The sequence below is a fragment of the Ipomoea triloba genome, chromosome 4 (genome assembly GCF_003576645.1).
Source record: "Ipomoea triloba cultivar NCNSP0323 chromosome 4, ASM357664v1".
Taxonomy (NCBI): Eukaryota; Viridiplantae; Streptophyta; class Magnoliopsida; order Solanales; family Convolvulaceae; genus Ipomoea; species Ipomoea triloba.
The window spans coordinates 1,364,106-1,386,479 of record NC_044919.1 but is presented as its reverse complement, the minus strand read 5'-3'; the positions used below and the strand labels follow the sequence as shown (position 1 = coordinate 1,386,479).

The window sequence follows — 22,374 nt, the reverse complement described above, 5'->3', positions numbered from 1 at the left end:
ATAGCTACAAGTATAAAAACTGTCAACTATAAATACAGATACAGAATATATAAACTGCAGATATAGAATATGCCCAAATTGCAATGGGGGTGATGATTGATGAGGGGCAGAAGGAGCCAAAGTGACCCAAACCAGTAAGGAGGCCAAGAAGGGCCCATCATCCCATGGCCCCTTTCTCTCTCCAAAAGCTAACCAACCGCTCACCTTACTCTCTGCGTATATCTTCTTCCTCCCCCTCTACTCTCATTTCCAACCACCACACACTCTCTCCTCTCCTCTCTCTCTCTCTCTCTCTAACCCCTCAGCCATGGCTTCAACTTCTTCCGTAACTCTCTCCCAAGCCATCCTCTCCCGCTCAATCCCCCGCCATGGCTCCGCCTCCACCACCCCTCAGCTCCACACCCCCTCCCTCTCTTTCCCCACTTTCAACGGCCTCAAAGCCACCGCCGCCGCCCGCCGCCGCGCCGTCCCTTCCTCCGCCCCCCACCGCTCCTCCCCCGTCCGGGCCTCCGCTACTATCGAGACTTTGGAGAAGACCGACACTGCGCTCGTGGAGAAATCGGTCAACACGATCAGATTCCTGTCTATCGACGCCGTCGAGAAGGCTAACTCCGGCCACCCTGGGCTCCCCATGGGGTGTGCTCCCATGGGTCACATCTTGTACGATGAGGTCATGAGGTATAACCCCAAGAACCCTTACTGGTTTAACCGTGACCGCTTCGTTCTCTCCGCTGGCCACGGATGTATGCTCCAGTATGCTCTCCTTCACCTCGCTGGCTACGATGCTGTTAGGGTATGATGCTCCATCTTTCCTTTAATCTATGCATACTTACTCAATTACATATCTATCTTCCATTTTCTGTTACTTGATCTGGCGATTTCTTGTTATAAACCTTAGTTTTCCTATTGTTTTTGAGTGCTACTTACTCTATTATAATATAATGCAGTATCTGTTCATAAAAAACTTTCTAAACCTATTGAAGCACAAGGAGTCGATTCTGTCTCCACTGAAGCTCTATCCCACAACCTCCTATATGAGAGCCTATATAGAGTGCAACTTGGGTTCACTAGACCAGGAGGCCTTACTTTTCCTATTATTTTGAGCATGGATTGTTAAAATTGACTAAAGTGATTTTTAATACATTTTGGAGATTCTCTCCTCTCTTGGATTGGAGATCTTTTATTTTTGAAATCCACTTTAATTTAGCTTGATTGACACTGTTGAATTAGCTTTAACGTGTAATGTTAGATTTCCACCAGTCCAGTAGTCTGGTTTAAGAATCTAAGTGCTTGTTGTTGGAACTGGTACTTTGAAGTTCCTACAGGAAGGGCTAATTGGTTTGGTTTGGTTTCAAGAGTTTAAAATTTGGCATTCCCCCATTGTTTTTTTTTAGCTGATTTTAGTTTTAAATAATTTAACCAGGAAGATGATTTGAAGAATTTCCGTCAGTGGGGAAGCAGGACCCCTGGTCACCCTGAGAACTTTGAGACCCCTGGTGTTGAAGTCACCACTGGTTAGATTCTATTCCTGCTCTGATGATTTTCGGCATGTAGTACTGTGTTTGAGTTGGTGCCCTTTCCCTCGGATTGTAATCTTTATTCTTGTTTTTTTTTTAGGTCCTCTTGGCCAAGGTATTGCAAATGCTGTTGGTTTGGCACTTGCTGAAAAGCATTTGGCTGCTCGATTCAACAAACCAGACAGCGAGATTGTTGACCACTACACGTAGGCGAACTTCCTAGATTATGCATTATTTCTTCTTTTAAATTTGTGAGCGAATGGGAGTTGAATTGCACTCCTTTGTCATGTTTGATAAATGGCATTGATTTGTTGTATAGGTATGTCATACTCGGTGATGGTTGCCAAATGGAGGGCATTTCAAACGAGGCCTGTTCCATTGCTGGGCATTGGGGACTTGGAAAGCTAATTGCTTTCTATGATGACAACCACATCTCCATTGATGGTGATACTGAGATTGCTTTTACTGAGGATGTTGGAGCTCGTTTTGAGGCTCTAGGATGGCATGTTATCTGGGTGAAGAATGGTAACACTGGTTATGATGAGATCCGTGCTGCCATCAAGGAAGCAAAGGCTGTTAAGGACAAGCCCACAATGATCAAGGTTTGACTCCTTTGCTCAGAATTGATATTACTGACAAAGTGATTCTATTGTCTCCCAAGTTTGTTCTTTGCTAAACTCCAATGCTTGCAGGTGACGACAACCATCGGGTTTGGCTCACCAAACAAGGCAAACAGTTACAGTGTTCATGGAAGTGCATTGGGAGCTAAGGAAGTTGAGGCAACCAGGAAGAACCTTGGATGGCCCTATGAGCCTTTCCATGTGCCTGATGATGTGAAGAGGTACTACTCCATCATATACAATTTGAACACTAATATGAGCAGAATTACAGTTAGATAATATGCTGATGATTATTTCCTGCAGCCATTGGAGCCGCCATACCCCAGAGGGTGCAGCAATTGAAGCTGATTGGAATTCCAAATTCAGTGAATATGAGAAGAAGTACCCAGAAGAAGCTGCAGAATTGAAGGCCATCATCACTGGTGAACTACCTGCTGGCTGGGAGAAAGCACTTCCTGTGAGTCCTCTCTTATCTATTTCTCTTTCTTGTTTCTAATCCAATTTTATTATTTCCCACTACTCCCACTAGAGTTTCAATTGCATAAATGTGGCTACTATAGAGCACAAAACATGTGGAATTGTTTCTTCTATCTAGTATCTATATTCTACTTCACCAGTTAGAGCATGTAGGGGACTTTTTAAGTGTAATAAATTTGTTGTGTTAAGTTGTAAACTTGTAATGGTTCTAATTCTAGAATGTGCGATTTTCACTGATTCTGTGATCCCTTTTCTTTCTTTCCAGACATACACCCCTGAGAGCCCTGCTGATGCCACCAGAAACCTGTCTCAACAAAACCTTAATGCCCTTGTTAAGGTTCTCCCTGGTTTCCTTGGTGGCAGTGCTGATCTTGCTTCGTCCAACATGACCCTTTTGAAAAGTTTTGGTGACTTCCAGAAGAACACCCCGGAAGAACGCAATTTAAGATTTGGTGTTCGTGAACACGGTATGGGAGCAATCTGTAATGGCATTGCTCTCCACAGCCCTGGTCTCATTCCCTACTGTGCTACTTTCTTTGTGTTCACCGACTACATGAGAGCAGCCATGAGGATTTCTGCCTTGTCTGAAGCTGGAGTCATTTACGTTATGACCCATGATTCAATTGGTCTCGGAGAAGATGGACCTACCCATCAGCCAATTGAGCACTTGGCAAGTTTCCGAGCAATGCCCAACATTATGATGTTCCGTCCAGCTGATGGGAATGAGACAGCCGGTGCTTACAAGGTGGCTGTCGTCAATAGGAAAAGACCGTCTGTCCTTGCTCTCTCTCGGCAAAAGTTACCCCAGCTTCCCGGAACCTCTATCGAAGGAGCAGCTAAGGGTGGCTACGTTATATCAGACAACTCTTCAGGCAAACCAGACGTCATTTTGATCGGTACTGGCTCAGAGTTGGAAATTGCTGCCAAGGCTGCAGAAGAACTCAGAAAGGAAGGGAAGGCTGTAAGAGTTGTCTCCTTTGTATGTTGGGAGCTTTTCGACGAGCAACCAGCGGACTACAAGGCAAGCGTTCTTCCCTCTGACGTAACAGCTAGGGTAAGTATTGAAGCTGGATCGACTTTCGGATGGGAGAAGATTGTCGGGGCTAAAGGTAAGGCCATTGGAATTGACAAATTTGGTGCCAGCGCCCCTGCTGGTAAAATATACAAGGAGTATGGCATAACAGTTGAGGCCGTCGTAGCAGCAGCCAAAGAAGTTTGCTAGGTGATATCATTTGTAGTTTTCGTTACTGGTTTGCTTGCCACAATCATCTCCATCCGGGATTCGACTGTGGTAAAACCATGGAACCCGGCTCAGTTCACTGCAACATGAGATTCATATCATCATAATAAAAGATTTATTCCGCTGTTACTTGTGTTTTTTTCCAGCTGAGCAGCTTAGTCCACGAAAACGAAAATCCAATATGTTGTGGGAAATTTTAATCTTGTGAATGCTTTCAATGAAATTTGGACACAATTAAGCATATATATATATCAAGTTTTGTAATGTTATATACATGGTTGATTGATTCTGAGTTGAGTTCTTCACCCCCTCCATTCTCTATTTGCACTTGAAATCTTGAATGGTTGAGAAGAAGTCTATCTGATCTGTTTGAGATTATCAGGACAGGTCTTTGATTGATATGGATTTGGTTTTGGTTTTAAGCCATTCAAGTGGGGTGGTTTATCTATACCTTTTCTGTTCAAGAAATGTAAGGTGTTCCTGAGCATAAGGTGGCCCCCACTGAGAAGCATGGATTTTAAGGATTTTGGATGTATTGTGTTTGGTGGGTGGTTGAGGTTGGCTTGGGTTCCTGTTTGTGGTAGTTGAATTTCTGGCTCTTAAGCCACCTATCTACATTGTCTCCTACTTAGCTGTTTTCTTTTTCTCTTTTCTTTGTGGGAGACTTCTCTGATAGCTATGGTTCCCAGGCATATTCTCCTTTCTCTCTCAAGCTGATACTCATTAATATATCCCAACCATCAGTCACTAATGCAAAGTTTCATGTTATTGAAGCATTAAGGATTTGTTAAGTAGGGACCGGAGATGTAGATTATGTCATATCACATAGAATCTAATTGATAATGAGAAATTGAGAATTAGACCCAAAGAGTAGGGTGATGTTTTTACTATGTGAAGTTGAGTTGTGTATTAAATCTCTTGATCAGTTTGGATTGATTTTGAATCCCCAACCCCAAGGGCTCAATAGGGTATTTGAAAGATAGACCTTTGTTTACTGCGCGAGATTGCTCTCACACTGTCGCCGCTGGTGAGACTCAATCCTTAATCTTTTTCTTAAATTTCACCCCTGTGAGGCTGTGACTGAGCTGTCCATGCGGACTAACTTGTTGTATAACTTCTTATGTAAATTGGATGGTTACAAACTTTTAACATTTACTACTTGACCTTCATAAATTTGATGTTCCTCTAGATAGTAATCAACCACTTTTTACTATTAGAGCATCAATCAAGAACCTAATATAGTATTCTTTGATTTATAAAAAAACATATCGCCGCTACGTGAATGTACACTCTGTGTGATCGCCTTGTGACCCTAGCCAACAAAAAACCACAATGAGGTAAATCATTCTAAGTTGCTATGACTACCAAGAGTCGAATTTGAAACTTTGTGATTAGCAAATCAACTGACCAACTAATTGAGTTGGGATTGTCCTACTTTAGTATTCGATTATTAAGGTTCACGTGCTACAATCCGTGTGATTCTTTTCTTTTAATATTGTCATTGAAACCTTGTTGAGTTGGCAGCTCCCACGTTTCATCCGACCTGTTTTTACCTTTGTAAACGTTGGTATTTATGATAGATTCTTAATTTGAAATGCAAGCAGCCAACAATGTTTTTCATGTGGGAATTGAATTGAGTTATGAACGTACTGTACTATAGTACTATAGTATATTTCTCAAGATTCTTTAGATTGTCTGGGTTAATGTGCTCAACTCTAACTACTTAAGTTGTTGGTGCATATACAAATTTATTACTTCAAATTTATCTTCAAAAATTTTATTGTTAGATGAGTTATGTTTGTCTCGTTATTAATTCTTTTTAAATAAGTTTTTTGAGTTATCCTATTGGGTATGGAACACAGCCACGGATGTCTTGGCTTCCTCCTTTATTTGCCATGGTTAGGGGTGAGAAAGCTATGGTGCTTCCAAAGAAAGTACGAAAAATTCTTCAGAAGATGTAATTATGTGCATTATGAACATAAATTTTGTACCTTACAAAGTCAAATTCTATATATTGGATCAGGGTCCACAATGCACTATGACGCTGATCCACGATATAATGATTGACATCTTGTGCTGTGGGCCTCATTTGTATGGGCATTCAAAGACATGATGGGCCAAAGCCCAAAACAATCTCCATTGAATGCAGCCCATTTAATGGGGTGGGCCAGGCCTGGCCGCCAATCCCTTATAGTTGGTAGAGGCAATCATGTTCAACGCAATTTGTAGTACGGATTACTACGGAATGGTTAACACAATTAATAAAAGGGGAATTAAGTTCAATGGAAGATTTTGGTTGGGTGTGGGGTTAAGGGCAGCACAAAGAGTTATGATTCTTTTTATAGTTAGTTGTTTAAGGACAAAATATTAATTATTGTAAACCAGCTTAGTTGGCGTGAATGACCGTGCACTTTTGTCCTTTAAGAGAGGTTGACAATTGAGTCTGAGTTGCCTCATACAGTTAGGGCATGCTTATCTTAAATTACTTGTAATTGACATGTTAAAATCTTACATAAGTAGAGCCTGAAACAATGATCCACTTATTTAAGGGATGTGGGTTTGTGTAAGCAATTGAGGTGTAGTTTAGTGGCTTGAAGAAGAGTTGAAATTGTGAGGGGCATTAATATTATAGTAGGGGTGGTAGCCCTTGGGACACTCAATTTGCATTTATGTTATGGAGTATATGGGAAGCTAAGAATGAATTGGTATTCAATGAAAGAGAGGTGGGCCTTGAATGAGCTTTAAGAATAGTGATTAATCCATCATATGAGGCAACTTAGGTGTTGATTGATCAAGATTAATAAGAAAATAGTTAAATAAATTCTTATAAAAGAGAATGCTTATAAGTTAAATGCTAACATGACTTATAAAGGTATTTTTTTTTTTGAAACTTTTAAAGGTAATTAAATTGCAGGTTTTACTATTAGTATTGGGGGACGAATGTGTTAAACAACCTGGTTTAAATGAACGATTTCAAAAGTGTTGTTGAAAGTTCTACAAAATAATTAAAAGAAGATTACAACTCTTACGAGTATCATGATTTTAGCTTGTGTAATTGCATGCAATTCTTATTATATATGATAACTAGGCAATATTCCTAAGGACGTAATTTTTCTAATACCTGTATTTATTTTGTCAAACGATCAACAAATAGGACTGCTCATCTCATAGTTAGAGAAACTCTTTTCTTGCCTGATTGTAGGGAATGGATTGATCATCCTCCCTCTTCCCTCTGTAATGTTTTGTCTTCAAACTTAAGTTAACGAAGTTCTCGATTTGTTTTCGAAAAAAGACAAGATCCCCAAGTCATGCATTGCAAGAAGGGAATCATTGTACCAACTACTTAGCAAACCTTGCCCATAAGTTTCAAAAAGGTTTCACAATACTGGAGACTTTTTGACTCAATAGAGCTCACAATCTTCTATTAGTCCACTGATTTGATCTTCATTTGTATGTTTAAATTATCATTCTTCTCCCTCCCCAAATCCCCTATCTAATCCTCCATTTCCTTATTCAATAATCATCAATATCCCTTTCCCTCTTTAAAGTCTGAAGAACCAAACCAAAGAAACCCCACAAAAGTTCTAAAACCATCACTCTCTGCCAGCAACAACCATTCTCTTCAATTCCATTTCCTTATCTGCAAGTAATCCGAAAGATTCCCAAGGAATAAAGCACCGAAAGCTCTGCTTCCATATCCTTATCTGCATTGCCAATCTGTTAAGGAAGCCTTGTGGGAAGAAGAGAAAAAGATAAGATTTTTGTTGTTGTTGCGACCCTAACCCTAGCCCCTAGGCATTGTGCAAGAAAATAACAGAGAACCCAAAGTGGAAATTGGGAAAAAGTCCAAGATTTGGGAAGAATGATGTCCCAAATGAAGCACATTGACCATATGTCATCGTCCCCGGGTAAGTTCAAGGAGAAATCAGCTTACAATAGGATTAGGCTGCAATCTTCCCTTGCCAAGCTCACTTTTTGGTCATTTGTGTTCTTGGGCTTGATCTATGTGTTTTTCTTCAGAGACCCTTATTCTTCTTCTTCTAATTCCATGGCTGCATCCACGGATCTCCATAGGAGGTCTCTCAGAACCAGCTTTCATGGTGGTTCTGGCTGGGAGAAGAGAGTTAGGGCCTCTGCTAAAATTAGGTCAAGAAATGGTGTTTCTGTTTTGGTTACTGGGGCTGCTGGCTTTGTTGGGACTCATGTCTCTGTTGCCCTAAAGCGCCGTGGAGATGGCGTTGTTGGGCTTGATAATTTCAATGGTTATTATGATCCTTCATTGAAGAGAGCCAGGCAAGCTCTGCTAGAGCACTCTGGGGTGTACATTGTGGAGGGAGACATCAATGATTCCCAATTATTGAAGAAGCTTTTTGACATTGTTCAGTTCAGTCATGTAATGCATTTGGCTGCCCAAGCAGGTGTGAGGTATGCTATGGAAAATCCTAGCTCCTATGTGCATAGCAACATTGCTGGCTTTGTTAGTCTTCTTGAGGCTTGCAAGAGTGCCAATCCTCAGCCCGCTATAGTGTGGGCGTCGTCGAGTTCTGTTTATGGATTGAACACAAAGGTTCCGTTTTCAGAGAGGGATAGGACAGATCAGCCCGCTAGTCTCTATGCTGCAACAAAGAAGGCTGGCGAGGAAATTGCTCATACATATAATCATATCTATGGGCTTTCCTTGACCGGTTTGAGGTTTTTCACGGTCTATGGACCGTGGGGTAGGCCAGACATGGCTTACTTCTTCTTCACGAGGGATATTTTGAAAGGGAAGTCAATTCCCATATTTGAGGCGATTAATCATGGGACGGTTGCCAGGGATTTTACCTACATTGACGATATAGTGAAAGGTTGTTTGGGAGCATTGGATACTGCAGAGAAGAGTACAGGTAGTGGCGGTAAGAAGAAGGGCCCTGCTCAGTTGCGTGTTTTCAATCTGGGGAATACATCACCAGTGCCGGTTTCTGATCTTGTGAGCATTTTGGAAAGGCTGCTAAAGGTGAAGGCGAAGCGGCAAATAATGAAGTTACCAAGAAACGGAGATGTGCAGTTTACACACGCGAATATCAGTTTTGCACAGAGGGAGCTCGGGTATCAGCCTACAACTGATCTGCAGACAGGTTTAAAGAAATTCGTTAGATGGTACCTCAGTTACTATGGTAATGGAAAGACGAGTGCCCATTGATACATTCTTTCGATTGTGTGGTAGGACCATTCACTTTCTTGTTCGTTTCATTCTTATGATTGTTTTAACCTATGCTGTACATTGCTCCATTATCTTGCTCTCGTGTACTTTAATGTTGCCACATAAGGAGCAAATATCATACGATAAAGTTTTTGTGTTGGACATACATTGTTGGTTAAGGACGAATTATTTATGAGTTTAGTCTTAGCCTAGGATGATTGCTATTTACTACTAGATAGATAGTGAATTCTATAATGACCCAAAGATGCTATCAGAACATGAAAATGTTCTTCCAAACCATATTCTTTAGCACAATACTATTTGATAGGTAAGATATGACATGCAATTTTAGCATCTGGTCCCATGCTTCATTGACTTGGTGCTTTCCAGAATTAGATCCTTGTTTTCCTGTGAAACTTAGACGGAATTCGGAACAATCCCATGTATGTGTGCTCCTGACAAGCCAGAATATGTAGCTAATGTAAAATTATAAGCCGAACGCTGGTTTTCTTAGTCTAAGTCGTTAGATTTAATTGGAATATCTAATCCCTCCACAGCTCTTTCTTTGTCTGAGTTCTAGGTAGCACTCTTATTAGATATGCCCCGATGCACGATGCTATAACACTGAATTTTGAGTAAAAAGTATTGAAAACTTTTTACCCTAGAGGATACTCTCGAATCACATTTTGCATGATGCTTTTTCTTTATTTGTTTTACTGCATATTCTTAGTTAAAATAATGCCGGGGAAGTTCCCATCTCATAAAAGATGGTCTTTTTATGAGCAGTTGAGCTCTTTATGAGGGCTTCGTTGAGATTGAAATATATATAGGCACTGATCTTACTCGGGGAATCTATATAGAAGCATTTACTTTCTTACCTTGGTAATGTTTTCTTGCTGTCTAGTGTCTATATTAAAGAGGAACATTTCCCTCCCGTGCGTATTTAGCATTTGGTGTCATATTCTGTCGATCTCTTAACTACATAAAGAATGTATAGATACATACATACATGTATATGCATTTGGGACACCTCTGTGCAGGCAGATCTTTACCGTAAAATCTGAAACATTCTGAATCAGTCTGCCTGATTGTGTTTTTGACATAATGAAATGTTGGCGCTTTCCTTAATTCAAAAAACTTTGATACCGCCCACTGTTAACTTGTTGATTTGTGGACTTAAACTAACTCTTAGGCGTGCGTTTGACAGTTGTTCATTCCTTTGTCTGCTTGAAAATGCAGTGTCGTCTCTCTTGATAACTGTTTGCAGAAAGGTTCTGATCAAAAGTGGCGTTTGCAATCTCCTCATGCTCTCCACGTTTTCACTCAAACTGATAATGGTGTTGCTTGGTAAGGTATATTTAGTCTGTTAATCTGATATGCTTGACAGGTTAAAGATCATAGAACTCATGAACCATATATGAGCCATGAAAACACTTCTTAGCTTTCTTAAGCATTTCTGTGCTACTGAGAAGGTGATAGATTCTGCACTTTTTGCACTTCTAGTTCTGAAAGAACCTTTTGTTTTCTTGCATACTGCACATGTATTTCGCAGGACGAAACTAATCTAGCCGAGACCCAAGAGTCATGGTCAGGTCCGTTCGGGACAACTCTTTTAAGTGCATTACTGTATATCATGGTTGCAGTAGGCGCTAAGTACTAGTCGGGCGGTAGACTAGCGCTTGGCGCCTAGGCGGCGACCTATAAAAATAAAAAAAATAGTGCTTGTGTTGGGGTGTATATCATATATTATATTATATTATATTATATATATATATATATATATATATATATATATATATATATATATATATATATATATATATCTTACTTCTCTTATTTATATAAATAAATAAATTTAAATATATATAAATATAACAAAAAAATTAACAAGATCGTCCGAGTTAACTCGACTAACTCCGTTGAGTTGTACGAGTTAACTTGGCCAAATTCGGACCAGTCGGCTGAGTTAGGTGTTAGGTGGTCGCTTAGACGGCCGGTCACCTAGGCGGCCGCCTAGGGAGTAATTCGTCTCGGCCTAGGGGCGCCTAGCGCCTAGGCGGCCGATTTTTGCAACTGTGTTGTATATACATGAGTTTAAATTATCTGTATTTTACAGGACAAGACTAATCTAGCTGAGAATCCTAGTTAAGTCTCATTCGAGACAAATATTTCAAGTGCATAATTGTATACAAATGAGTTTAAATTCCCGATCTCATCAAAGTTAGCACCAAGCATCGACAAAATTCTTGTTAGCCCACAAGACTACTGGCTATGGTAGATTCACTGCAAGGATAACTTATCAGAAAGATGACAGAAAACTTCAAGACAAGACAAATTAAGCCAGAAAGGGTAAAGTGGTAAACAATAAGAAGATTAAAGTGAAAACCTGAAGCCATTTTCAAGTAGAATATGAACAAATGGCTAGGAAATTAATAACTATTTCGTAATCTATATTAGATTACGCTTTTGGGTTTTGGCTTTTTGGATAATAGCGACTCGCAAAAGGTTTGACTTATAACCGGACAGCCAATCAAAGGTTATCAGGCCGACAGTGATTGGTTTTATAGTAATATTAGTTGTTGTATTTTATTAATTAATTTTAATTAAACATTTAGCCTACCTTAAACCACCAGGAAACATACCAACTAATCGAAAAGGACAGCCAATTTATCATGTTGTGTAACACATGATAATTCAGGACTATACCTGCCCCTTGGATATAATATGCATGCTTTTGTAATGGATGTTGATTTTTGCTAATCACTTAAATTTTTAGTTGATTTCGACACATACAAATAAAAAATCTTATCATTGATAGGGTGTCTGAGTAAGTTTATTCTCGTAATCTCATGGAATTGGAGACGGTAAAGGTTTAAAAATTCTGGGGAGAAATTATCCTTTTACGTACGGTGCTTCTTTGAGCATCCCTAATAGGGTTTTTTAATGGCAAAAACTTGTGTGAGATGTCTCATCATGAGACGGGTCGGGTCACGATGTAAATGTAGCACTTATATACACAAATATCATACTTATATACTCAAATATAATACTAATCAGGAATAAAATTTTTGTTACTTATTAGGGTAAATGTAATACTTTTAAGGGAAAATACAATACTTTTACATTTCGATTTAAAAGTATTACATTTTTCCTCAAAAGTATTATATTTGCCCTTATAAGTGAGAGGTACTTGTCAATATTACTTATTATGAAAAATGTATTACTTTTTCTCTTATAAGTAACAAAAATTGTATTTTTGATTAGTGTTATATTTGAGCATATAAGTATGAGATTTGCATGGTGTTTTGACCCGACCCGACCCATCTCACGAATAAGGATCCGTGAGACGGTCTCACACAAGTGTGACCCCCTTTTTAATAGTTTTTGAAACATTAAAAAATTATAGGATTGGTTTTTAACAAACGTGGAGAGTGATTTTAAGTTGATTTTTTCTCCGGCAGTGAATGATTTTTTTGTGGGGTCTGCTAGGAGAGAAAAAAGGAAAAATAAAGGGAGATAATTGGGCGTGTAGCGCAAGAATCGCGCCCAGTAGTAGGCGCGTATTTAGAAGCTTTTACAGTTTTTTTTTTAAAATTTCTTGTCATCCCATTTTTTATTCCCTTTTTTCTCGACCTCCTCTTTCTCTCTCTGCTAATTGACACCTCAAAAACCACAAAAAATCACTACCATTGAGGATGCTCTTAGACTACATGATTGGGTGAGAGGGTTTTCTTACGCTGCGTGTAGAGTGTAAATGTAATATTTTTCTTGCTAAGTAGTTGGGGTGGCACGATTTGGAGTGATGCATCAAATAATTTATGTAAGGTTTTAAACGCGAATACGACAGAAACGGAATTCACTTAAATTAAGCAAGACTTCCCCTTTTTCTTCGTCAGTGGGGGCCAGCCAAACGTTACTGACCAAGTCTTAGGCAAGACAATTAACTTGAAATCCAACTTGAGTACTTGACATTACGAGAACTCCACTTTGTAAGGCCAGTAATTAGTACGTACTAAGCTAGTTGATGGTATACATATTTCTACGTCTCCATTGACATTTGAAAGCACGAGCTCTCCAAAACCAAGTAAAATTATGCAACTTGTACCCATGACGCGGATTACATTAATAAACAACTATCTATGTACTTACTACTTAATAAATAACCAAGTAAGAATTTTTTAAATTATTTTTTAGATAGAGTTTTGGTCTAGCTGAGCTGGTCGAACAATGAGCTTGTGACCTTAAGGTTACAATTAGTTCGACTCCTAGTTAGAGGCTGAAGATTGAAAAGCTAGTAGTTTGACTCCCAATTGGATGAATACTGCCTATAGGCCGACCCTTTAATTCAGTTGAGCACTTGAGTAGGCTATGAGAGACTGGTTTAACGGGTTTCACTACTGAATAGTGGTTGTGGGGAAAATTTAAGCCGGTGGTTGGAGGCTGCCCTATTGGCCTCTTAGTTAAACTGAGCCAGTTATGAGAGACTAATCTAATCAATTACGCTCCACCATTGAGTAGTGATCGAGTGCTTTCATGTAAAACAAAGGCATAGAATTTTGGAGACAATTCTAGTTAAATTGGTTGGGCAGTTGATTTAGTAACCACAATGTTTCAAGCAAGTTCGACTCCCCATTGCCTATTAGTTAGTTAGTTTTTTTTTTTTTTTTTTTTTTTTTTGAGTTGGTCAACTATGAGTAACCTATACTAATTTGCTTCCTATGCTAATTTACCTTGTAATTCTTTATCAACAAAAATCATAAAGAGATTTCATTCAAAATGCACATTCAAGTAGGGATAATAAATTTTTCGGCAAATTAAACAGCGGATTTTTTCCCCTATTTTCATAAATGGGTAGATGGCAATAAGTTGACTTCTATAACGGTTGCCAAATTTTCAAGTAACATGAAAGCCGTAGTGCGTAGACTAAGAAAAGGTCTTTGTCTTTTCTCATTACTTTTTCCCCTTTTCTATGTTGTTTGTACAACTTGACAAAAATGTGATGTACGGTTCCATATATTAAGAGTACAATATTTAATTTCAACGATTATATATCATTTTGTCTTAATTATAATTAAAGCATGCATTAAATATTAATTGTATACTATGGATTAGTTTATTTACTCATTAAAAAAAACAAAACTACAAAACTACTTAATTCCGCTTTAAAAAAAATATCTTTTTTTGCTTAGTTAGGAAGGATGGTTGGTAATAGAGATTAAATTTAATCGACTTATTACCGTATAGGTTATCGAAATCTTTATATATTACAAATAGTGTTAATAGTGATAAATGTTGCATTAAAAGATTAAAAGCAATTAGCAAAAGATACAACTTGTATTTGTTGAACATAAACAATAAATATATAGTCTCAAATCAATAGTAATACGCTTGGTTCACAAAATAAATATAAAATGAAGTAACATTCTTAAGAATAGACTTAATTCATCATGTGATAAGTCATTTTATTTTTGAAACTAAATTATTTTCTTTGTAAGCGAAATAACTATTTCAAGTGGGGCGGAAATGGGGCTAGTATTAGACTATTCATGAGGAGATGCGAATGCCTAAGTAGTTGTCATTTCTTATTTTGTATGTATTAGAAATATATTATTATTATTATTATTATTATTATTATTATTATTATTATTAGGTGTATACACTATATATATATATAAATATATATATATATATAGGCATGTGCATTAGACGGGTTCGGACAGATTGAATTTTAATCTGCAAATCCGTTCGGATCTCAGTTTTTAATTGTTATATATATATATATTCAATCCGTTCAATTTAAGCATTAGAATTGTCGATTTTTTTTTTAAACTTCAGATTTGATCGAATTAATTCAGATTTTGGATTAACTTTGGGTTGAAAAAAGTAAAAAAGATAAAAATAAACTAAAAAATAATGAAAATATACATCTTTCAAATACCAATCAAATTAGCTAACTAAAAAAATAATGAAAATATACATCTTGGAAAAACCTAATTAGCTAATGAACTAATTAATTTACAAAAAATATACACAACTTCACAGTTTTCAAAATCTAAATTTCACAAATTACTTCATTAATCCATCTCAATTCCACTTTCACAAATATAATCAAGACTCAAAATAAGAAGTAAGAGATGCAAATTAGCTAGCAAATAATGTAATATTAGCCAAAGGCCTTGTGGTCAAGCGGCATAGCTGTAGGCCTGTGGCTCACCCAAGTGAGAGGTCACAGGTTCGATCCCCAGTAGGGCGTTTGAATAGATACTACATTGTAACTGAGTCAATAGTGTTCAAAAAAAAAAGTAATATTAAGGTAAATTGAACGTGTTGAGTATGAACACATTTTTAAGTTAAATAATTAATTCAAACATTTTTACTATATTTGGATTGCAATTTCATTTATGTTATAAAATTATATATTGTGGTATGTGGCAGATAAAATCATAAAATGATCTTATTTGGATAAACCCTAGGTTGGATCATATTAATTCTAATCCATTTAGTGGATGAACTTGTCACTCATGACTGTGTGCAAATGTCAACGGTTTTTATTGATAAAGTTTTTAAACTACCAACTAGAAACTGGGTTTAATATTTTATTTTTTATATTTATATTTATATATAATTCCAAAATATTATTTAAAATTAAATAGAAAATAGCCGCCATCTTATATATAAATCATCAAATCTAGCAACCTCTTATCATCCATCTTCATCTCTGCAAAAAGAGAAAAAAAAATTAAAAAAAAAAATTGGAAGAGATGAAGCTAGTTTGGTCGCCGGAAACGGCGTCGAAAGCCTACATCGACACCGTTAAACGGGCGCGTGGAGGTCAGAATCCCGGCGATGCGGAGTTTTTGGCCGCCATGGCCGCCGGCTACAACGTGAAGCTTATAGTGGAGGTGCGGCGGAGTAACGGCGGCGGAATAGGTACGAGTTTAGGGCTGGCGGTGGCGGCGGGGCACACCGGCGGGCGCCACGTGTGCGTGGTGGCGGATGAGGCAGCGAGGCGGGAATATATTAGCGCCATGCAAGAAGCTGACGTGGCGTTGCCGGAGATCGTGGTGGTGGGGGAGGCGGAGCGGGTGGTTGAGGGGCTAGAAGCGGTGGATTTCCTGGTGGTTCAAGGGCGGAGCGGCGGCGGCGAGATTTTCCGGCGAGCTAAGCTGAGCCGGCGCGGGGCGGTTTTGGTGTACAAAGGCGGGAGTAAAACGGCAACGGCGGCGGCGAGTTCGAGATTTTGTTGGGGCGGAACTGTGGACGGCAGTAACCTGCGAATCGTGAAATCGGTGAGCCTTCCGTTGGAGAACGGATTGGAGATCGCTTATGTCGGCGTGAATGATGGGAAAACATTAAAATCTCCGAAACGTTGGATTAGGCGCATTGATCTGCAGTCCGGTGAGGAGCATGTGTTTCGACGATGAACGAGATTGTCTCGAGGGTCTCAATTCTTAAAATTGGTCAAATCTATCAGATTATTAATAAAAAATCTGACTCATTTCCTGAATTGAGACCTATGATATAGTCTTAAAGTAGTGTTACTTATATATAAATATCTCAAAAACCTTCTTGATAATTTTGAATATGTAATAAGTACTGTATATATAGACTATTTTGATGCCGGTGAAATCTTTGCCAATTGCATGCCGGGCTGAGATTGAGGCTTTAAGGATATATATATGTACCCCATATACTATGTTTAGTTTAATCACATGTATGTTGAGTCTCTTGATCTTAAAGAATGACTTGTCTTGGTTCACTAGTTTAATTTTAGGGTAGGTTTGATCTAGAATCACTAGTTTTAATTTAGAGCCAACATCAATTTTGAATCACTAGTTTAGGGTCAGGATGGATTAATCTTGAATCACTAGTTTTAGGAATTTGTTAAGATTGATTTTTGTACTTATAAGTTGGTCGGTTAATCACAAGTTCTCCTCTTTGTGATTATTATTGGCCTCTCTTATCTAGACTTGCTTATTTTTCAAGATCCTTTACTGGTTAAGTTTTTAGGGACGAGTTTCATTGTTAAGGAGTTGTAGGTAAAAACTAACATATTAAAGTTGAAAAAAAAAAAAATCATCATAAGCCTCTATGTATTGATTTAGTAAATGAGAAGTCTCATTCAAGATTTGCTTTTGCTTCCAAAAGGTTGAATCCATAACCCTAAGACCCCACACCTCGACTCGATAAAGCATATGTGAAGATGTAAATTATGATAATTCAACTGAACACAGGGGCTAGATCTTTGCTTATTGGGCACAAGGAACCCCCTTACTTTGAGAGGTCGTCCCCACAAGACTTGAGATTGGGCACAAGGAACCCCCTTACTTTGAGAGGTCGTCCCCACAAGACTTGCTTTTAATGGTAGAGTGATGGTTCAATATCTGCCACGAACATTTGTACGTGTTTGAGTTTGTAATGGACATCTTTGTGTACAAAATATATAGTTTGGTGTTAAGTTTCAAGACTAGATTGACTCAATTTTATAGACGGCGTGTGGCAGGTTCATGAAATCTAGGATATAATTCCGCTTTGACAAAGCCGAAAATCTGGGAAATCTATGTTATGCCACAAGATGACAAGAGTGATTTGGGTAATTTATATCGTGGACCAGGGTGCACAATGCATTGTGCACCTTGTACCAAAATGACGTCGTTTTGGTCAATTTAATTAATGGTTTGTTTTTTTGGAAATCACATTTTCCGTTTCGGCCGGTCTGTGTATTTGTGTTAATATTCTGTGTATTCTTTGAAGACATTCTGTGTATTCATGTTAGGGGTACTTAAACATAGGTTGTAGCGTGTTTTGTGTATTCGAATGTTAGGAGCATGATTTCTGTGTAGTTGTATCAATATTCTGTGTATTCCCTCAAGTCATTCTGTGTATTCTAGACAAGGATTTTGTGTATTCATGTTAGTGATACTTAAATACAAGGGTGTTGTGTTTGTGTAATTGGCGTTTTCATATTCTGTGTATATTTTGAACGCATTCTGTGTATTGTAGACTACGATTATGTGTATTCATGTTAGGGGTACTTAAACCTAGGTTGTGACGTGTTTTGTGTATTCGAATGTTAGGATGATGAGTTCTGTGTAGTTGTGTCAATATTATGTGTATTCACTAAAATCTTTCTGTACGTGTATTCTAGATAATGAATTCCATGAAGTCATTTGCGTACGCGTCCACTAACATCAAAACGATGTCGTTTCGGACTAGAGTCCACAGCGCACTGTGGACCTTGGTCTACGGTATAACGATTGAGTGATTTGGGATAGTTCTTTTGGCATTTATGAATTGGGCCAGATCAATAAAGAACTTGGGCTTTGTAAGATACTAAATTGGTACTATTACTAAACAAAATATTAAGAGATATGGTCTGCATAATATGGGCCCAAAACTAACCAACCCATATACCATTCTGTAAATCTTGCCCATTTTTACATCAATAAGAACAGTAAAAAGTAATGTTTTCTATCCATTTGGAGCTACATTAAACACATGCAGACTAAGGGACAAGACAACATTATTTTTGACAATTCAATCTACGCCATTTGTTGTTTGGAAAATACTACTACTCCCAAATTCTACTCCGAACTTTTATTCTCTCTCACAAAATATTTTCATTGGCACACACAGTATAAAGATAACTAATCATCAATTGCCACATCAGAGATTAAAAGTGAGGTTACCTTGTTCCAAACAAAATTCTTAACTAGGGATTTGGAAAAAATAATAATAAAAATTCCAGTGCAATAAGTATGAGATGCAAATTGCAACATTTGTGAAAGGAAACCTAGCTATGATGATTGATGATGAGGAACATGCAAGGTATTCACCAGCTGTTTTTTTAATTATGAGGTGGCCGCCTGCCCTAGGAGTATCCAACCTCTCCCATGCACTCTTGTTCTTACCTACTCTTCTAATAAAGGACAACTTTTTCTTTTTCTTTGATTTTATTCTAACCATTGCACAATGGTTAACAATTCTTGAGTTAATTAAATTTGAATTAGGTAACACACTAACACGTGTGAGAATAGGTTAATTGTTCGTAAATTAATTGTTCCTTCACAATATTATTCATTACGGTTGAGTTGAATTTGTTGATAATGTAAAATGGTTGATTGTTATCATTGTTCTCTGTTGAAATTCAAAAGAGTTACGTTTTTACTTATTCAATTTCATATACAATTCTGTTCTCATCATAGACATTTAAAATCTTATAGAGTAAAAAACGGAGCACTAATGGAACTAGAGTCCAAGACATTGTGACTTGTGAGTTTGGTTGTTTTGTTTGCCAAACTAGCTTAGTGACAAGAGTTAGGGCGGGTAAGAAATTGATGCACTTAACACTTATATTCAAAGTTTATGGATCGAGCCAAGCTATTTGATTAATCGGAGTTTAGACATGATGAAGTCGTGATTGAGTATGTATTACTTGCTCACATTACGCTGTGCTTGATTGAGCACTCAGGTGGATGAGATGAGGTGTTGAAGTAAGATTTTGTACTTTGTTCTTAAGAACTCACAAAACCATCTTTGATTATTGTGATGTTAGATAGCCTATGACACTGCTCTCATCGACCACTATTATTCTCGTAACATCAAACATCCGACGATAGTGGTCCAAATCGTTCACATTAATCGCTTTGCATGCTATTGCCTACCTTGGCACACACGTTGGGTAGGTTTGTTGAACAAATAATATATAAACATAAATATGTAATCCAACTATTAGCTTAGACATTTAGTTAAGATTGAACACGTGTTTCAATTAGTTCGATCAACAATTTATTTCCTAACAAGATGGACATGAGAATTCCAACTCAAAAGCTAAGTGAAAATGAAGTTGGATTCGAAAAGGTGCGATATGGGGTTGCAAAATTTCACCATTTTAGACCCAATCACACACATCCACCTTTATCCAACTTTTTTTGTGCCTTTCCATTGTTATGTTTTACCATAAAGCATTGGGAAAAAGATGGAATATGTTGATTGATCACACCCAAAACAGTAAAGGGCTACTCCTACATGTCTCTCCCCTTTGTGTCACCACTACAAAACAATAGCATGTGAGTCCACCACCAAACATATAACCTAACCTCGTCCTCTCTACTAATTATGTTCATTTGTTCCTACATTAAACTTGCAAATCCATCCCACAAACACCCTAATCTTGTTTTGGGAATGTTTGGGTTAAAATAGACTTAATTGTTACCTTTCCCAAACCTTTTTTGAATTTTAATTGGGTTTTTGGTTTCTAACTCAATATAATCTAACCAACAATGTATAATACAAGTGAAAACAAAATTGACTTTTTTAGTTAAAATAACATATTGATATTCAAATGTTATGAATAGGTTATATTGATATATGTATTAAAAGAGCTTTCTGGAACAAGATTACAGACCAATACGATATTTATTTTTACTTTTTACTATCCACTAACATGAAATATATATTCTTAATGATAAAAAAATTTGAGCTTGTTCAATTAGGCACGTCCATATATAGGGAGGAAAATAGGCGACGTTTAGCCTTGATTTGAGGTGTCTAATCTAGGGCTTTATGTGTTTTTTTTTTTTAAATCCCTTGTAATTCTTGTTGAATTGTTTGATGACCTTGTTATCATGATTATGTCATAGTTTATGTAGCCATTGGTTTCATATCATTGTATTTTTTTAAGGGTCGGTTTCTATTTTAATTTCTTCTTCTACGACAAATTAAAATTGGTCATGATATATGACGAAAATTTTAATGTCACATGTTCGATTATTACTAATACCGTTTTGGTCAAGGTGGCCGCACAACAGTTGAGCAATATTTATCTAATTCATACTTTTAGATAGTGACTATTGATTTCCTCAGTCATTTAAAAAATTAAAGTTATGAAGAAAAATCAAAATTTATTTGGAATCCCAACATTTAAAATGGGATATTTAACCTCTATAAACTAGTTGCTAGGTTCTATTAATTACCTTTTGATCACAGGTTGCAACATTATGGTCCCTGATTAAGAGACAAAATCAAATTGCAAAACAAAAGCCTAGAAGAAGCCGAATCTCATTATTTATTCTAATTTTTGAATTGTACGATGCAACATTAACACTGTCGACACCAACCACAGAATTTCAAATTTCAAAAACTAAATAATCCTGTTTTCAAAAAAATAAATAAATAAATAAATAAATAATCCTCTTTTTTTTTTTTTTTTAATATTACTATTCATGTGGTACTGTCACGATTTCTATTTTTATATTTTGTTAAAAAGAAAGCTTTTTTTTTTTTCTACAATACTAAGCGTAAAAATATTTGTTTTAATATAAAAAAATAATCTTGGTATGATTGTATACCAAAAATAAAAAAATAAAAAATAATCTTGTAATATAAAAATCAATTAGTTTTAATAAGACTAAGGGTGTGTTGGGGAAATTTTGGTGTTTAATTAGTTGATTAGTTTTAAAATTTCTGATTAGACAAAAAAAAGTGGTATGATTATAATGTTTACACACTTTCAATTTTGTTACAAAAAATGATACACATGTATTCTTGGAATAGTCCGACCTCTAGTCATGACTTTTAAATTAAGAGATGAACAATTACGTTAAGCTTCATGAAACTCCAGTCTTATACCTTGATTTTATTGATTGAAGTAAAAAATAATAATAAAATATATGATCCACTCTTTAAAAGAAAAAACAAAACAAAACATGCGACTTAATTAAAGAATAAAAATAAAGTAAAAAAAATTGTGGTCAAGTTCGTTGTACAGAATCTTCCTACTCTAATTTATTTGTATGATTTGTGAGTTATAGGAGTATCCACATTAGTGATTTTTGAGGTAAACATTGCTTATGTGAAGAAGAGAGAGAGAGAGAGGAGAGAGAATATTTGGGGTACCTTGCAAACACTTGATTTTTTATGGGTATGCAGCATAGGGAAAGAGGAGGGGCAACGCACTACTGCGCGTTTCGCGCACACTAGTGCCCAACTTAGTGCGTCGTTGCCCTTGTTTTTTTCTTTCGCGTTCATACCTTTTTTTTTTCTCATCTATCTCCTAGTTGACACTTTAATAAAAACCACAAAAAATCACCACTATTGAGGATGCCCTAACTCAATGGGGTAACTCAAGTGGCAAGTGAGCTCTCTTTGTGGGAAAGAATTCATGAATAACCACAATTTTCTGGGCATAATTAACTACGAAGTACAATTTTTTATTTTTTTTTTGTCATTCAAAACAAATTAAGAATATTACTCTGTATAATATTACTCTTTTTATTACCACCGTTCTAACCGTTTCACGTCATTTGTTTGAAAAAGGCACATTATATAAACTACTCC

General features: G+C 37.0%; 3 protein-coding genes across 3 annotated transcripts; all 3 read left to right on the top strand.

The window, feature by feature from the left end:
* Positions 1-232: 232 nt before the first annotated feature.
* Positions 233-4,127, top strand: LOC116015521 (transketolase, chloroplastic). The gene is made up of 7 exons (XM_031255615.1): positions 233-793; positions 1,424-1,514; positions 1,618-1,723; positions 1,837-2,119; positions 2,210-2,358; positions 2,441-2,594; positions 2,880-4,127. Exons 1-7 carry the CDS (start codon positions 308-310, stop codon positions 3,834-3,836), a joined length of 2,226 nt encoding a protein of 741 aa, XP_031111475.1. The 5' UTR covers positions 233-307; the 3' UTR covers positions 3,837-4,127.
* Positions 4,128-7,251: 3,124 nt separating this feature from the next.
* Positions 7,252-9,237, top strand: LOC116014935 (UDP-glucuronate 4-epimerase 3). Its single transcript, XM_031254904.1, has one exon. It carries the CDS (start codon positions 7,717-7,719, stop codon positions 9,034-9,036), a length of 1,320 nt encoding a protein of 439 aa, XP_031110764.1. The 5' UTR covers positions 7,252-7,716; the 3' UTR covers positions 9,037-9,237.
* Positions 9,238-15,797: 6,560 nt separating this feature from the next.
* On the top strand, positions 15,798-16,460 carry LOC116017733. The gene has a single exon (XM_031258362.1). It carries the CDS (start codon positions 15,798-15,800, stop codon positions 16,458-16,460), a length of 663 nt encoding a protein of 220 aa, XP_031114222.1.
* The last annotated feature ends 5,914 nt before the right edge of the window (positions 16,461-22,374 follow it).

Excerpts from the sequence above, each read along its gene's own strand:
- LOC116015521 (XM_031255615.1), top strand. The coding sequence starts at position 308 with ATGGCTTCAACTTCTTCCGTAACTCTCTCCCAAGCCATCCTCTCCCGC. Across the intron at positions 794-1,423 it reads CTGGCTACGATGCTGTTAGG|GAAGATGATTTGAAGAATTT; the intron begins GTATGATGCTCC and ends TAATTTAACCAG. Across the intron at positions 2,595-2,879 it reads GCTGGGAGAAAGCACTTCCT|ACATACACCCCTGAGAGCCC; the intron begins GTGAGTCCTCTC and ends CTTTCTTTCCAG.
- LOC116014935 (XM_031254904.1), top strand. The coding sequence starts at position 7,717 with ATGATGTCCCAAATGAAGCACATTGACCATATGTCATCGTCCCCGGGT.
- LOC116017733 (XM_031258362.1), top strand. The coding sequence starts at position 15,798 with ATGAAGCTAGTTTGGTCGCCGGAAACGGCGTCGAAAGCCTACATCGAC.